This window comes from Daktulosphaira vitifoliae, unplaced genomic scaffold (assembly GCF_025091365.1).
Source record: "Daktulosphaira vitifoliae isolate Bord-2020 unplaced genomic scaffold, ASM2509136v1 Scaffold_1, whole genome shotgun sequence".
In the NCBI taxonomy this organism is placed as follows: domain Eukaryota; kingdom Metazoa; phylum Arthropoda; class Insecta; order Hemiptera; family Phylloxeridae; genus Daktulosphaira; species Daktulosphaira vitifoliae.
The window spans coordinates 86,212,317-86,231,308 of NW_026099572.1; the positions used below are offsets into that span (position 1 = coordinate 86,212,317).

Here is an 18,992-nt window from a genome sequence, read left to right on the forward strand (position 1 = left end):
ATAAACTTTTCGTGATGTTTTCAAATGTGCAATTAAACTTTTTCTATTACTTCTAAGTTTTAATATTATTACTTATTATTAAAAAATAAGTATTTACATATAAAAAAAAATAATTAAGAACAAAAAAAATTGTATTAAATTAATACTGATTTTGATTTTTAATATGTTAAAGGTAATCATTTTGAACCTATTTTTTATTGTCTTTTAAAGTGAAAGTTTTAATGAAAAATACCTTCTCAGCTTCGCATCGAAGCTAAAAAATGAATTTGTTACCATAACTTATAGTTCAACTTGCAAGTTTGAAATTGACATTATTAAATTGAAAAAAATGAAATTTTTAAGATTAATATGCAATCTGGAAATTTTATAATTACTAATTACAGTACATTTGTCAGAAAAATTCGATTTTTTTACATTTTTATCGTAATAGATAACTGAAATAGAAAGAATAGTAATCATATCCTAATAACTTTTGGTGTTTAAAAAAATTCTGCAATTGAAATATTCAGAACTTAATTAATTTTAATAATTTACTTTAATTAAATGAACCAATCAAACCAAAGTAGTTAAAAAGATTTACTCAATTGAGCATATTATCAAAAATATAATTATAATTGTAAAACTCCATCGTTAACTTCAGGTGAAACTAAAAATCATTTTTTTTTTAAATTTATGATTTATATAGCAACATATTACTAAAAAATTTGGCATATTATAGACTGGTAGTAGCACACAGAAATAGAGTTAAAAAATTAATAAATTATAAAGTAAAATTATTTACTTTTGTAGTTGAATACTTTTATCATATCAAATTTAATTCGACAATAAATAATTTAAGAATATTAAAAATTAATGATTTTAATTGTTTGTATGGACAAATCTAGTTAAGCTACTTTTTATTTGAATAAGGAATATTTTTTTGATTTTTAAGAGTAATAACTTAAACTAATCATTAACTTAAATATCATAAACTTAAATGAATCATTTGACGTATCGTTGAAAAAAGTAGGTCTAGTGAGGGTTGGCAAAATAAATCGTAGCCAGAAAAAGAACCACATAGTAAAATAATATTAACATGAATATCAATTTCTTCTCACGAGGGGAGACTATAGTGATAAGATCCTTTATATTTATTGAAATTATTGAATCTAAATGAGATAAATATCAAATGATTTGAAAATTCTATTCTAACTCAAAAAAAAAATGCAAAATTTTAGAAGCCACAAACGGATTTGAACCTCGTACCCTAGGCGTTAAAGATCAAGGTGTTACCCATTCGGCAACTATTCGTTGATTTTTGTTGCATGATAAAATTGGCTATTTAAGCTAACTCAAATTTAAAAATTACTTTTTCGACTTTAAAAAAGTAAAAAATGTTAATAAGTATAATATCATATGTCTTATGAACTTTATTCTATGTCAATGAAATTATATAATATTCATGAAAGTCAGTTTATTCCCCTAATAAAATATTTTAAAATAAAATAAAATACAAAACCTAGAATTTTAATAAAAAATAGCATATTTTTAAATACGGTAGCCTTTTGCGCATAGAAGATAGGTCGTCGGGACAAATTTTTTTTTTTCATTTAGTAGTACATAAAATAAGCTTTAATTTGATATATGTTTAAAGGACGCAGTATTTCCGGAACATTTTCAAAAATTAAGTTGAAAAAGTTAGTTTTTGTAAAAAAGTTGCTATTTTAAATCCCCCCTGTGAGCAGAATAAGTGTTAGATTTTCAAAAAAAAATGATATCAAATGAAAGAAAATTACCTAAGGTTTCAATATAAAGAAATATTATTTTGATTAGTTAATATTTGAAAAAGTTATGGCAGTTTTAAGTACAAAAAACATCGTTATAAAAGGTGATTTTTATCGCAAATATTACATTTTTTTTATAATTTCGACAGCCATTTGCACATAGAAGATAAGGTGTCGGGACAAATTTTTTTTTTTCATTTTATAGTACATAAAAAAAGCTTTAATTTGATATATGTTTAAAGGACGCAGTATTTCCGGAACATTTTCAAAAGTTCAGTTGAAAAAGTTCTATTTTTTATACAATGTTTCAAAGTTTGAACCCCCCCTATATAAGGGGAAATTGTCTAATTTTAATAAAAAGTATGTCAAATGGAAGATGTACTTATAATGTATTTAGAAAAAAAAAAATTGTGCTGATACATGCATTTTTCGAAAAGTTATAGCATTTTTAAGTTGAAAATTAAAAATTGAAAATCGAAAATTTTAACACAAAAATAGTGTTTTTTTAACTACGGCAACCGTTTACATGCAGAAGATAAAGTGTCGGGACAAATTTTTTTTTTTCATTTTATAGTACATAAAATAAGCTTTAATTTGATATATGTTTAAAGGACGCAGTATTTCCGGAACATTTTCAAAAATTAAGTTGAAAAAGTTAGTTTTTGTAAAAAAGTTGCAATTTTAAATCCCCCCCCATGAGCAGGTTAAGTGTTAAATTTTCAAAAAAATTATATCAAATGAAAGGAAAATATCTAAGGTTTTAGTTTAAAAAAAAATTATGTTGATTTGTTGATTTTTGAAAAAGTTATGGAAGTTTTAAGAAAAAAAAGTGAAAAAAATGACAAAATTTGTCGATTTTTAAATTTGTAATTTTTTTGGATATTTCCCCCATTTGCGGGGAACGAGGGAAAATTACCACATCATGGTAAAATTAATATCTTCTCAGCTTCGCATCGAAGCTAATATAGACATAATGTTGTACATTAGAGGTGATGAATCACGTATTAATTTTCTGTGCGCTGCCTATTAAAATGTTTCGTATGCCATTACGCTGCATCAGCAAGGTCGCACGGTGTTAAAATCGAAAGAATGGTGTCCTGTGAATAAATAAAATCATCCAGGAAAAACATCTGGGAAACAAAATTTAAAATCATTCGGGTATAAATAAAATGTTTGGCGAAATATGGAAGTAAGATGTTAAACGGCTGGCATTTAAATTTAATATGTTAAACTGTGTAATAATAAAATAAACTTTAAAAATGATTATGAACGCTTTTGTAATCAATTGAAAGAGTGAGAAAATAAATAATAAAAAATAGATAAATAAATAATACAAAATACAAAAATATAATTAAATATCATTAAATATAATGATTGTTTTTAATGAAATGTCGGTGTTCTAACAGATGGAACTGATGGCACAAGTGGCGGCGATAGAGTTGGTCCGTCGCGCATATTCTTGCAATTAGTCCTCGGCACAGCAAATGATGGTAAATGTGTCGCGCTCCGATTTCAATAGGAATTTTGTCGCGATTCATTCCGATCGGTGGCAGGGTAACCCTTGTATGTTGTTTAATAGTAAAAATCCGAAAGTTGGGAAATGGCAGATTGGAAGTCGTAGGTAGAGGGTTTTTTATTATAGTTTGATTTTGTGAGAAGAGTAAGTACTGTATTTGAATTTTTTCGTTATATACAAATGTAAGCCGAAAGACGATCGGAACTTACCGGTCTCCCGACGAATGACACAAATTCCCGAGCAACGCCCCTTGTTATTTTGCGGGGGTGGTCAAAGTTTGAACTGGTACAGTGAGCAAACACCGCACCGGGTTCTCCAAAGAACTTTTCGATTCAGCTGTCCACCAAAGACAGTTCATTACCGTTAAATGTATATTTTTATTGTGCCGTACTGTTAAGAAAATATATATTTTTTTTAATATTATTGTAAATATATTTATGTCATAAATAATTAATCGATAGGGTAGTCCGTTCTTACGCGCGTTAGTCGTCAGTTTGGTTCGTAATGTAAATGTAGTTTTAATTCGTATTTAATTCGTAAATGTAGTCATTTTCGCGAAATATATTTACCTAAAATTTTTATTTAGACGTTTTTTGCTGAATTCGAATGTTAATTGAATACGAATTATAATAAAATGAAACCAAATCGATTAATTTTATTATTTTTTCTGGTATGCCGTAAAATTAAAAACAAAAATATGCTCTGACGCAATTTACCATTTACAATAAGGTTAAATTAAATGTATTTTTAAATAATAACAAGTTTGTTAATATATTCATTTTATAAAATAATAATTTTGATTTGATTTTAGACATACATCATACTTAAACAATTAAAATTCTCAGTCCTCATTACCGATTTAAATTAATAATACGTCAAAAGAACACGATTTTTATCCAATTGAAACCAATCATTGATGAAAATAAAAAAAAAACACATTATTTTTGTAAATTTTATAAAATTATGCTAATGTGAATAACGATATTTTCAAAAAAAAATTTTTGCATTTTAAAACGTTAGAACTTTTTTAAATACTGATTCAAATTAAAATTAAATATAGTAAATTAGTCATAATAATCTTTCTTTTGATATTCTTATATTAAAAATTGTATCTAGTAGAAGACATTAACCTCAAAATTGAAATAATTTTCCTCGTTCCCCGTTAAAAAAGGAAATCCCCCAAAAAATTATAATTCTTAAAAATGGTAAAGCTAGACATTTTTTAAACTTTTTTTCATTCAAAAGACATAATATTTTGAAAAAAAGAAGAGTCATAATAATTGTTTTAATAAGTATATTAAATAATTCAATTTAAAAATGTATATATTTTTTGAAAATCTGACCCTTTATCTGAGCACCATAACTACTTTTGCATGAAAAGTTAACTTTTTCAACTTAACATTTGAACATTTTCCAGAAATAATTTATCTTTCCAAAAATACATTAAATTAGAGTCTATGGTACATACTATAAGTTAAAAAAAAAATAAATTGTCCCAGCAATTTTTTTTCATATGTCAAAAGCACCTGAAGTTAAACAATAAATGTTATTTTGGTGTTATAAAATCAAGAATGTGTTTTAACAATTGTGATTGGGTTTTTTTTACATATGTAATATTATGTGATATTATTGTAAACTAAATTAATTCAGTAAATAATTAAGTATACAGAGTGGTCCTCGGTGTATTAAAAAAAATAACTTATAAATTAGAAAATATTTCAGGTTACTTTATGTTACTACGTAACATGAAATATTCGCTGAATCAAAAGTTCTTAGATTTGCTAAAATATCAGAAACTGCCTTGTATATACTATATAATTTACTCAAAATGTTCTTTTTTAAAATAAAATAAATGACAAAAATAATAAATGATGTCATTAATTCTTAAATATATATAAATCAATCAAACTCAAATATTCTCATTAGTTATTCAGATATTACATAAGTGTATAATATACTAATATCATACAATTAGTAAAAATGGAGGTGAGTAATACATTTAACATTACTTTATATTTCATTGATATCTAAAAGAATATTTTACTTAATTCTAGAATTGGCAATTGATATCTCTTTTGTTGATTATAACCTGTTTGATATTTAATAAAGGTAAATTTTATTTTACTATATTTATAACTATTAAGTTTATCAAATAATTTTTATTTTGGACGGTCTTTGGGAGTAAGAGCAATAATCAAAAATGACTACACTAAAAAAAAAAACTTAGCACAGGGGGATCGCGGCACAGTGGTGACGTGGCATAGATGGATCAAGTATAATGATATCTGACAGTGATTAAAATCACTATAAAAAAAACGCTTCGATGCAAATCTTTAGATAGTGTTTAATTTTAAAAAATTGGTGGATTATTCCAAAAGCTACATGATCTGCTAGTTAGTTATTAATATATTGATTCAGATAAAGTATGTCGAATGAAAAAGGGATTATTAAGAAATATTATTTCTCATAAAAAAATAATGTTGATCCATACACTTTTCAATAAGTTATATCATTATAAAGTTAAAAATGTAAAAAGTAAAATCGAGAATTTTCACACAATAATAGCATTCGGTAGCCATTTTCACCGTGAAGATAAAATAAAGTCCGAAATTTTTTTTTTTTCATAATAAAGTAAATTGCATTAGCTTTAATTTAAGATATATATAACAGTGTCAGACCTTCCGTAACATTTTCAAAAATCAAGTTGAAAAAATTAATTTTTTGTGAAAAAGTTGTCATTTTAAATCCCCCCCTTTGGGCAAGTAAAGGGTCACATATAAAAATAAAATGTACTAAATGAAAGGTAATGATATCATGCATCTATATAAAAAAGAATTATATTGATTCGGTTATTTTTAAAAAAGTAATAGCAATTTTCAGTAAAAAAAATTGAAAAAATTTTGAAAATTAACGATTTTTAAATTTGTAATTTTTTTAGAGGTTCCCCCATTTACGGGGAACGAGGGGATTTTTTTCAATTTTTGAGGGTAATGTCTTCGATTAGATACGATTTGTGATCGTTTGACGTATCAATGAAAGAAATCGGTTCGGTGAGAGCTGAGAAAAAGTGGTAACAGACACAAAAAAAAAAAAAAAAACATCTTAGTAAAACCAATACCTTCTCAGCTTCGCATCGAAGCTAAAATACGATTTTTGTAAAAAAATTCTTTTTTATATTTTTAACTTTATAATGCTATAACTTTTTGAAATATGTATGGATCAATATAATTCTTTTTTTTGTAGAATATGATGTCTTTACCTATCATTTGGTATATTTTTTTTTTAAATCTGACTCTTTACCTGCCCACAGGGGGGGATTTAAAATGACAACTTTTTCACAAAAAATTTACTTTTTCAACTTAAATTTTGAAAGTGTTCCGAAAAGTCTGACACTTTTATATATATCTTAAATTAAAGCTAATGTAATATACTTTATTATGGTAAAAAAAAATTTCGTACTTTATTTTGTCTTAACGGTGAAAATGGCTTTTTGTGTGAAAATTCTCGAATTTATTTTTTATATTTTTAACTTAATAATGCTATAACTTATTGAGAAGTGTATGAATCAACACAATTTTTTTATGAGAAATAATGTTTCTTAATAATCCCTTTTTCATTCGACATACTTTATCTGAATCAATATATTAATAAGGAACTAGCAGAACATGTAGCTTTTGGAATAATCCACCAGTTTTTTAAAATTAAACACTATTCTAAAGATTTGCATCGAAGCGTTTTTTTTTATAGTGATTTTAATCACTGTCAGATATCATTATACTTGATCCATCTATGCCACGTCACCACTGTGCCGCGATCCCCCTGTGCTGGGTTTTTTATAAATAATGTTATATAATCTTTGATGCGTAGCTGAGAAGGTAATTATTTTACTATTATAATTTTTAAATAATTTGAATTTGTAATTTATTAATTTCTTGACTCTATTTGTGTAGCCAACTACCAGTCTATAATTTTCCAAATTTTTCGGTGACATGTTACTGCATAAATAATTTCTAAAAAAATTATTTGGGTGTCACCTGAATTTAACAATGGATTCTTACAAATTATAATCAATTTTTACAATACGCTCAATTAAGTAGATTTTTTACATCTTTTTGATTGGATTTTTTAGTTTCATAATTAAACAATGTTTAAATATGAAACATAAAATATCACAAAAATAATTTATAAGAACACAATTATTACTTATTGTTCTAAACCCTTGGACTCAGCAACCCTGATAGAACCTCGATGATAGCCAATTGATCAAATCCCCAAACTCTCCAAATTTGTTCAATTAGTAATTTTAATCATCGTTCTTATCATCTGTACTCGTCCTAATTATGTTACGTTCATAGGTAGCATGACCTATTCTTTATATAGTAAAATTTATAATTATGTATGAATTATTTACAGATTTGAAACTATAACTAGCAAATAGTTTTTTATAAAAAGATTTAAAATATATTAACTCTTTGAATTTTGAGTAAATATAAAGCGAAAAAAACACTTCATAGTGAAATTAATACCTTCTCAGTTTTGCATTGAAGCTAATATACTATTAATACAATAAGTACAATTAAATCTCGAAAATTTGCAACAAATATTGTTTTTTTTTTATACTTTTACAGTATTGTTTTATTTTGACAAAATTGTAGTAATGATATAATAAATCCTTATACAGAGTGTTCAATAAGTTCGGAAACACCGATTTTTTAGAGCCGCTATTAATTTTTTTAACATTTTTTTTTTAGAGGCTAATTGAATAATTAAATGCATCTTTTACGATTAAAATTAAAGTTCAACCCTAATGCAAAAGGGTATAAATCTACCCTAACTTAAGAAATTTAAAAGGCAACCATTACTTTTTTTTAAATTTTCTGTTAGGAAATTATATTTATAACAAAAATACTTTTAAAATTTTAAAATTGGATAAGTCATTTTTGAGATTTTGTTATTTAAAAGCATCAATTTTGAGTTTGGAAGCACATTTTGCCACAGTAAAAACTAATCAATATGTAATTCCGTAGACACAATAATCATAAATTGCCTGATTATTGTTGCTTGGTTTATCTTAATGTTCGTATTTGAGCATGAAAAGATTAATAAATATTGTTAAATTGATATTGTACCTTATCAATGGAATTATTAAATATTAATAAAAATTTAAGATATACGATTGCATTTTTTTCACGTTTACAAGTGAAAGTTGATAATTGTTGAAAAACATGTGTGTTATCAAATTAAATATTTTAGTCAATAAGCAATTGTACGTTGTTATTCCTCAAAATGATTTTAACGCGTCGTTATCATTTTGTAAAGGTTCTATGTCAGATATTTTCAAATTGACTTTTTAATTTTTTAATTCTTTATAATTTCCTGTAAAAATTAATCAATTTGAGAAATTATTATTTATAATAACTGTTGTACTGTTGTCATGTTGTACTACATTTTTTATGGAGAGTTTTTAATTCATGTGTTTTAACAAACATCATATTATGAAGTTGTCGTATTAGGAAAAATATCGCATACTCTTCCTTACACCGGACATATGTTACTAGATTAACCACTAATTTTCTACATAAATAATTCATTATGTAATTAATTTAGTACTTGACTTAGAATGTTGATATTATTTCTTTCAAAGTTACTACGCTTGCAATATTTATTTAATTTTTTTTTTAAAGTTCCATCTATTAAAATCAATAATATTAAAAACTAAAAAGTTTTACCTATAGAATCTTATTGCTCTGTAAGCAACATTTTGTACTCTTTTATTTTTCTCTTTTAATTTTTGTTTTGATGATTAATTTTTAAATAATGTACACATTGTTTCTAATTTTGTTTTCTAATTATTCACTAAAATAGTTTTAATTATAGGATGTGCGCTTTAATTTTGTGTTCATTTTTCTGTTGCACTTTGCATATATTAATTTTAAATACGTATTTCTAAAATAAATCCATAAAAATCTACATGTATATGAAACTAGTCAGATGAATATTATGATAATTTCACTGTACCATAAGCTCTATCTTTCCATTGGATAATTCACTACTTAATAATTTAACTACTATTCTGTTGTGATGGAACATGGTCCAGTTGCATGTATGTCTTATTATATTACAATGGGTTTACTCACTTATATTTTAAGTAGAACGCACGATTCACCAATTTAAGAAATAAACAAATTTCTCGCCATTTTTAATTGCATAATAAGAAATTAGTATTTCTATGGAAACAGAATTAGTCAGTAAGATATTTAAGAGAAATATACAATTGAAATAAACAGCCTGTAAATATATTGATGATATTTTAAAATATATTTAAAAATTTACTAACCTTATACAATGAACAATGATTATCATCCTTTAATATAATAAAACTTAGTTAAAGAGGATCTAAAGAAATTTTTTTTAAATTGATATTTTTATTAATAATAATAATTACAAATATTATGCATATTATAATGTTTTTTGTAAAAATGTTACTATTGTAAATCCCCCTCTTTGAGTAGAATAAGTATTAGATTTCCAAAAAAAATTTTTACTGATACTTACATTTTTCAAAAAGTTAAAGCATTTTTAAGTTAAAAATTAAAAATCGAAAATTTTAACACAAAAATAGCGTATTTTTAACTACGGCAGCCGTTTGCATGCAGAAGATAAAGTGTCACGACAAATTTTTTTATTTATTTTATAGTACATAAAATAATCTTTAATTTGATATATGTTTAAAGGACCCAGTGTTTCCAGAATATTTTAAAAAGTTAAGTTGAAAACGTTACTATTTTAAATCTCACCCTGTGAGCAGGGTAAGTGTTAGATTTTCAATAAAATGATATCAAATAAAAGGAAAATATCTAAGGTTTGAATAAAAAAATTATTGAGATTTGTTGAATTTTGAAAAAATTAAGGAAGTTTAAAAAAAAAAAAAATAACATAATTTACCGATTTTAAAATTTGTAATTTGTTTGGAGGTTTCCTCCATTTACGAGGAACGAGGGAAATTTTTTCAATTTTTGAGGGTAATGTCTTCGACTAGATACGACTTGTGATCATTTGACGTATCGTTGAAAGAAATCGGTTAGTTGAGAGCTGAGAAAAAGTGGTAACACTCATAAAACATTCATGGTAAAATTAATATCTTCTCAGCTTCGCATTCAAGCTAAAAGTTCGATTATTCTGACTCTTTTTAATTAATTACAGTTATAAAATTGAAATTTATTATAAACCATTATAATCTTAGAACATTTTTTCCAGAAAGGGAAAAATACTCCCTGAAATTATTTTTAATTATTACTTAATTCTTATAAAAAAAATATATATTTATTTAGCTTCGATGTGAAGCTGAGAAGATATTGGTTTTACTATGATGTTTTTTTTATTTTAACAATACGTCAAAAGATAACAAATCGTATCTAGTTGAAGACATTACCCTTAAAAATTGGAATATTTTCTCTCGTTCCCCGCAAATAGGGGAAATCTCTAAAAAAAAATACAATTTTTAAAATCGGTAGATTTTGTTATTTTTTTCAGTTTTTTTCTTAAAACTTCCATAACTTTTTTAAAATTCAATAAATCTCAATAATTTTTTTTTTTTATTCAAACCTTAGATGTTTTCCTTTTATTTGATATCATTTTATTGATAATCTAACACTTACCCTGCTCATAGGGTGGGATTTAAAATAGTAACGTTTTCAACTTAACTTTTTAAAATATTCCGGAAACATATATCAAATTAAAGCTTATTTTATGTACTATAAAATAAAAAAAAAAAATTTGTCGTGACACTTTATCTTCTGCATGCAAACGGCTGCCGTAGTTAAAAAAACGCTATTTTTGTGTTAAAATTTTCGATTTTAAATTTTTAACTTAAAAATGCTTTAAATTTTTGAAAAATGTAAGTATCAGTACAAATTTTTTTTTTCTAAATACATTATAACTACATTTTTCATTTGACATACTTTTTATTAAAATTGGACAATTTCCTATTATATAGGGGCGTTCTAAACTTGAAACATTGTATAAAAAATAGAACTTTCTCAACTTAACTTTTGAAAATGTTCCGGAAATACTGCGTCCTATCAACATATATAAAATTAAAGCTTATGTCATTGACTATAAAAATAAAAAAAAAAATTGTCTCGACGACCTATCTTCTATGCGATTAAATTATATTATAATTTAATTGACATAGAATAATGTTCATAAGACATAAGAAATTAAACTTATTAAAATTTTTTTATTTTTTTGAAGTCGAAAAAGTAATTTTTAAATTTGAGTTAGTTTAAATAACCAATTTTTTTAAGTGACGAAAGCAACGAACAGTTGTCGAATCGGTAACACTTGTGTCTTTCACGCTTAGGGTTCGAGGTTCAAATTTGTCTGTGAGGATTAATATTTTGAATTTTTTTTTAATTAGAATAAAATTTTCAAATCATTTGATATTTATCTTATTTAAAAGTAAATCATTAAAATTTATTAAGTTCTGAATATTTCCATTGTAGAATCATTTTTAACACCAAAAGTTAATTAGAAATGATTACTATGATTTTTATTTAAGTGATCTATTACGATAAAAATGTAAAAAAAATCGTACTTTTCTGATAAATTTATTGTAAATAATAATTATAAAATTTCCTGACTGCATATTAATTTTAATAATTTCATTTTTTTCGATTTAATAATGTCAATTTCAAACTTGCAAGTTGAGCTAAAAGTTATGCTAATAAATTAATTCTTTTTATTAAAACTTTCAATTTAATNATGGTAATAAATTCATTTTTTTTTATTGAAACTTTCACTTTAATGGACAAAAAAAAGGAGGTTCAAAATGATTACTTTTAACATATTAAAAATCAAAATCAATAATAATTTGAAAACAATTAATTTAAAAAATTATATAATATATAATTAAAAGATTTACTAATCTAGATATAATTAAGGAAATAGAAGTTGATGTTGCCTTTGTAATTATCCACCAATTTCTTCGAATTAAACACTATCTACAGATTTGCATCGAAGCGTTTCTTATGATAGTGATTTTAAACACTGTCACATTAAATCTATACTGGACCCGACTATGCCACGTCCCAACTGTGCCGCGACCTACATGTGCTAGGTTTTATATATTATTTTAAAATATCTTACTAGGGGAATACACTGACTTTCATGAATATTTTATAATTTAATTGACATAGAAAGTTCATAAGAAATTAAATTTATTAAAATTTTTTTACTATTTTAAAGTCGAAAAAGTAATTTTTAAATTTAAGTTAGCTAAATTGCCAATTTTATCAAGCGATTAAAGCAATGAACAGTTGCCGAATCGGTAACACCTGTGTCTTTCACGCATAGGGTACGAGATTCGAATTTGCCTGAGGCAATTAATATTTTGCATTTTTTTTGAGTTGGAATAAATTTTTCAACTCATTTCATTTTTATCTCATTTAGATTCAATAACTTCAATAAATTTCAAGGATCCTATCACTATAGTTTTCCCTCGTGCGAAGAAATTTCTTATTCATGTTAATATTATTTTACTGTGTGGTTTTTTTGTGGCTACGATTTATTTTGCCAACTCTCACTTCACCTATTTTTTTCAACGATACGTCAAATGATTACAATTAGTATTTAGTATTAGCGTGTGCCATATTTTTCATATATTGAACGCCCGACGCTTTTATCACAATAATACTAGTATTTTCCGTTCATTATTGTTTTAAGCTTATTTTAAGAATTATATTTAACTATTTAGTTCGATGTGCTTTAAAAACGTGTTTTTTAGTTTTTTTTAACTATATTTTTATTTAATATATATTTATGCTACAGTATTTACGAAACATTTTCGAAAGTTAAGTTAAAATAAGAAAGGAAAAATAATGATTATAAAATAGAGTGATCTTTATTTTATTTATATAAAATTTATTGCAATTGATTGTCAATTCTTTGATATCAATAATGCCACGAGTTTTGACGGTTATCAATTATAGATGGTATTGAGTCACTTCGTGTATTTACCCAGAGTAGTATGGAAGCTATATGAACCTCCTACTTAACTCTTGAAATAGACACGTATCAAATACATAACTCTGTACAAACATTAGTAATTTATTAAATTTACTTGGTATATTTTTGATTGTTGATGATGACTTGATTTTTCTTTGTGCCTACTTAATCTATGTACTCATAACATTTAATTCTAAACCTTATATATTTTTGGTGAAATTAATAGTTTCCTACAATGATATTTTCAATAAATACTCTAAAATAAATAGATATTACTTTTTCCTTATAAAATTATAATGTGGACGCGATGGATCACTTTTTGTATGTATTTCGATAGGAAAAACAGAGTGTGAATTTGACTGAATGCAATTGAACGTGCTGGTAAACTTTAAGAATAACTGACTGCGTCTGAGAATGACTGACCGAATGAGAGTATTCTGACCACCATATAAGTAACATCTGAGCCTGAATGCTCATTATTTTGGGCTTTTTATATTTGTCAATAATGATCTATATCTCCTAATGTTCTACCGCTTTTCCATAATATCTGACACATTTTTTATTACCTTATGTCTAACACATTACTATTACATATTAATTATTGTTTCCTGTTTATTATATATAATTAATATATGTTTTTAATACAAAATTAAATTAGTTTATTTATTTAAAACATTTTAAAATTATATATATATATATATATATATATATATATATATGGAAAATAATTCCATTTTTTAAAATGTTATCACAGCTTTAAGTAAAAAAATGTTAAAAGTTTTCTATATTTATCAATTTTAAAAATTTTAATTTGTCGGGGGATATCCTATTATAGCGGGAAAGGAGAGAAATTATTTCAATTTTGAGGTTTATGTCTTAAACTAGACTAGTCTCCGTCTAGCTGGGGCTCCGCCTCACTTTCTGTGCGTAAGCCTCTTTGGGCCATCTTCATAAGTAGGCCACTGATTCCGGTAGGAGTACCCGGCTACGCTCGGCTTGATAAGTGTTTTGCAGAAAAAATATTACATCAGAATCACTGTAAAAAAAATATATTAAAAATGTTATTATTAAAATCAGGAAAATTCAAAAAGAGAATATAGTAAAATGTATTGGATATATGGCTGACGTTTGTCAATGAAGTATTCCCTTTAGGCCTATTCAAAAATTATTTTAGAATGGTATTTAATATTTTTTACTTTGTTAAACATGTTATAGAATTTTTTTTGCTAAAAATCAAAGTAATGATGAAAAAAAAGGACATTAGGTCCTTATTTATTAGAAGTTGCCTAAAGAAATATTGATAGCGCTGGTTCAAGGGGGGCCCATATCTCCCTTAAATACATCCCTGGTATACACAAAAATTACTAATATTCTATTTATAATAATTGTGCTTATATTATAGAATAATTACAAAATAATTCAGCAGGTTATTATACATGTGACTATGTAAAATATTTAATTTTAATAAAAAAAGTTGGTAACTGCGATTTAACGTTGGACAGCATATTAGTCAGAGATAAATCCAGTACATGATGTCATACATCATATATGAGAATAAAAAGATTATTAATAATGTACTGTTCTGATAATGAAAGTACAAACTTATATAATTATAACCGTCTTGAAATTTATGTATAACATATAATATTCCTCCATAAAATATATATATAAAATATAGTGCAATATGTGCAAATGCAAAATAGTGTCCTAATAAAAATACATATTACATTATATAATTAAGGTTCAGAATAAACGTATGAGCAGATATGAGTCAATGCGCATATTAAAACCATGCGCGTGGACTTAAAAAAATAAAAAGCTCGTAAAACGATGAAAAATGAACGGATTGAATTGATATTTCTATCATATCTTAGGAATGTCATTGGGCGGGTCCGATGAAAATTTCAAACCTTAAGTCATAAAACGCTGACGTCAGCGAGCATTTTTCTCGAAAACGAAATTTTCCAACCTTCGCCAATATTTTTCTTGGAGTCTTGTGACCGAGTACTTTCGAAGAAAAAAAAAAAATTAAAAAATCCGAGCACGCTAAGTAATTTTTCCAGAAAAGCATTTTTTTCCTTGTTCTATTATATAATTATAATACAATTCGTGATATATTGATGCATCGTTAATACCTTCTCAGCTTGTCTTCGAAGCTAGAAATGTTTCAAGTAGTATTTTCTTAAAAATCCACACATCACAATGTTCTAATGTATTATTGTATAAATTTTTTATTTTGATTAAGAAAACATTGATTTTTTTTTACTTTAAGTTCAATTAAATACAATTTTTTGGTATTTTAAAAGTTTTTTGAGAATTTTAGCGCAATTAAATTGAAAAATGAAAAAAAATATTTTATTAAATTTATTAAACCATATATTTAAATAATAAATAATTCTATCGATATAAGTCACACACCTAAAATAATATCCCATCGATAGTAATTGTTGGATTTTTAATTATAACAATGCACAGTTTTAACATATTTTCTAAAATATAGCCAACTTGTTTTTTTCTTATAATAATAAAATAATTATAAATAAAATGTATAATTAATTGAAAAGGAGCCATAACACAAATATCTAACAATAATACTTATCATGATTGAAGTGTCAATTTTAAAGTATTTGGAAAATTATAATTATAATTAAACTGTCACTCTTTTTACATATTACAAAGCTAAATAAAAAATTCTATTCGGAAAATATTAATTAATTCTTTTGATCATGTAGGGATTGAAAATAAATATTCAGAATACACAAAAATATGCCAATTTGAAAAAGGTACGACCAAAAAAGCTGCTGCAAGTGGTGACATAGAAACATTAAAACTAGCCCACGAAAGAGGATGTGAATGGGACAAATATACAACTGCTGAAGCTGCTGCAAATGGACATTTCAATTGTTTAAAATATGCACATGAAAATGGATGTCCATGGAATGAAAGCACAGTAGAAGCAGCTGCAAAATATGGTAATTTAGAAAACTTAAAATATGTTCATAAAAATGGATGTATTTGGGATAAAAAAACAACAAGAGCTGCTGCTGCATATGGGCATTTAGAATGCTTAAAATACGCTCATGAAAATGGCTGTAGATGGGATAAAAAAACAACAAGAGCTGCTGCTGCAAATGGGCATTTAGAATGTTTAAAATATGCTCATATAAATAAATGTAGATGGAATTATAAAACAACAAGAGATGCTGCTGCAAACGGATTTTTTGAATGTTTAAAATATGCACATGAAAATGGATGTCCATGGAATGAAAGCACAGTAGAAGCAGCTGCAAAATATGGTAATTTAGAAAACTTAAAATATGTTCATAAAAATGGATGTATTTGGGATAAAAAAACAACAAGAGCTGCTGCTGCATATGGGCATTTAGAATGCTTAAAATACGCTCATGAAAATGGATCTGGGTGGAATGAAGAAACAACTAGAGAAGCTGCAAAAAGTGGTAGTTTGGAATGTTTAGTGTATGCTCACATAAATGGATGTAAATGGGATGTGGGCACAACTTCTGGTGCTGCCATGAGTGGTAAATTAGAAATTTTAAAATACGCACATAAAAATGGATGTCCATGGGATGAAAGCACAACAGAAGCTGCTGCTGCAAATGGACATTTAGAATGCCTAAAATATGCTCATGAAAATGGATGTAAATGGAATGAATATACAACTAGAGCTTCTGCAGAAAGTGGATGTTTAGAATGCTTAAAATATGCTCATGAAAATAGATGTAATTGGGATGTGGGCACAACTACTGGTGCTGCCATGAGTGGTAATTTAGAAATTTTAAAATACGCACATAAAAATAAATGTCCATGGGATGAACGCACAACAGAAGCTGCTGCTGCAAATGGACATTTAGAATGCCTAAAATATGCTCATGATAATGGATGTCCATGGGATGAAAGCACAGCAGAAGCAGCGGCAAAATGTGGAAATTTAGAAATATTAAAATATGTTCATGTAAAGGAGTGTAAATGGGATCATAAAACAACAAAAGCTGCTGCTGCAAATGGAAATTTAGAATGCTTAAAATATGCATTTGATAATAGATGCGAATTGGATGAAGAAATAACGGAACTAGCTGCTCTTAATGGTGATTTAGAAATTCTAAAATACGCCCATGAAAATGGTATTGCATGGTCAGAAGGTACAATTAGTAGTGCTGCTCTTAATGGTCATTTAGATTGTTTAATATATGCCCACATGAATGGATGCCAATGGGATGATGACACAACTCAAAATGCTGCGGAAAGTGGCTGTTTAGATTGTTTAAAGTATGCTAATGAAAATAGATGCCATTGGGGTGTAGGTACAATAGGAACAGCTGCTATTTATGGTAATTTAGATTGCTTAATATATGCTCATGAAAATGGATGTGAATGGGATGATGATACTACACAATTAGCTGCAGGTGCCGACAATTTAGAATGTTTAATATATGCTCATGAAAATGGATGTAATTGGGATGAAGATACTACTGGATCTGCTGCAGCCGAAGGCTTTTTAGACTGCTTAAAATATGCTCATGAAAATAAATGTCCATGGAACGAAACAATAACAAACGCTGCTGCTGAATGTGGAAATATAGAATGCTTAAAATATGCCTATGAAAACGGATGTCCGTGGAACGAAACAATAATAAAAGTTGCTGCTGAAAATGGACATTTAGAATGCCTAAAATATGCTCATGAAAATGGATGTAAATGGTATGAGGGCATAACTAAAGTGGCAGCTTTAAGTGGTAATTTTGATTGTTTAATATATGCTCACAAGAATGGATGTTATTGGGATGTTGGAACAACTAGAGCTGCTGCAGCATATGGTTGTTTTGATTGTTTAAAATATGCTCATGATAAAGGATGTAATTGGGATGTAGAGACAATAGTTACAGCTGCTGTTTTTGGCAATTTAAATTGCTTAAAATATGCTTATGAACAAGGATATGATTGGTTAAGAGGTATTACGAGAGGGGCTGCTGCAAATGGACATTTAAACTGTTTGAAATATGCTCATGAAAATGGTTGTGAATGGGATGAAGGCACAACAAGGGAGGCTGCTGCAAGTGGTTGTATTGACTGTTTGATATTTGCTTATGAAAATGGATGTCGGTGGGATGTAGGGACAACGAGTGCAGCTGCTGCAAACGGTCATATAGACTGCCTAAAATATGCCCATGAAAATGGATGTCAGTGGGACGAAAGTACTACAAGACTTGCTGCTGCAAATGATCAATTTAGTTGTATAAAATACGCACATGAAAATAGATGCCCGTGGAGTAGAAATACCATTTATGTAGCTAGTCAAAGTAATTGTATTGATATAATCATGTATGCTATGGCAAATGAGTGTCCTAATTAATTGACTTTTTAAATGATTTTATTATTTATTAAGTTGTCTAATTGCATTATAGTTAAAGTAAATAGTATTAAGATTTGATAATAATAATTTTATTCATATTTTACCTGCCTAATATATTTATTTGAATAAACGCCTATTAGGCCCAAGTACAGGCTAATAACACAATTTACATAGAAACATAATACACAATAAAATTGAGGTATAAACATAAAGGTATAGGTCGGGTATTTAAAATAAAAATCCAAAAATAAATAAGTATAATTATAATTAATCAAGAAAATTAATGATTTAGATAATGATGTTTTAGATTAAATAGATTCTTAAAAAACAAAACAAA

At 26.3% G+C, this 18,992-nt stretch overlaps 1 protein-coding gene across 1 annotated transcript; it reads left to right on the plus strand.

Annotated features, from left to right (window-relative positions):
* The first annotated feature begins 5,133 nt into the window (after window positions 1–5,133).
* Window positions 5,134–18,758, plus strand: LOC126906579 (uncharacterized). Its single transcript, XM_050687189.1, has 3 exons — window positions 5,134–5,265; window positions 5,334–5,388; window positions 16,017–18,758. Exons 1-3 carry the CDS (start codon window positions 5,260–5,262, stop codon window positions 18,653–18,655), a joined length of 2,700 nt encoding a protein of 899 aa, XP_050543146.1. The 5' UTR covers window positions 5,134–5,259; the 3' UTR covers window positions 18,656–18,758.
* Window positions 18,759–18,992: the final 234 nt, after the last annotated feature.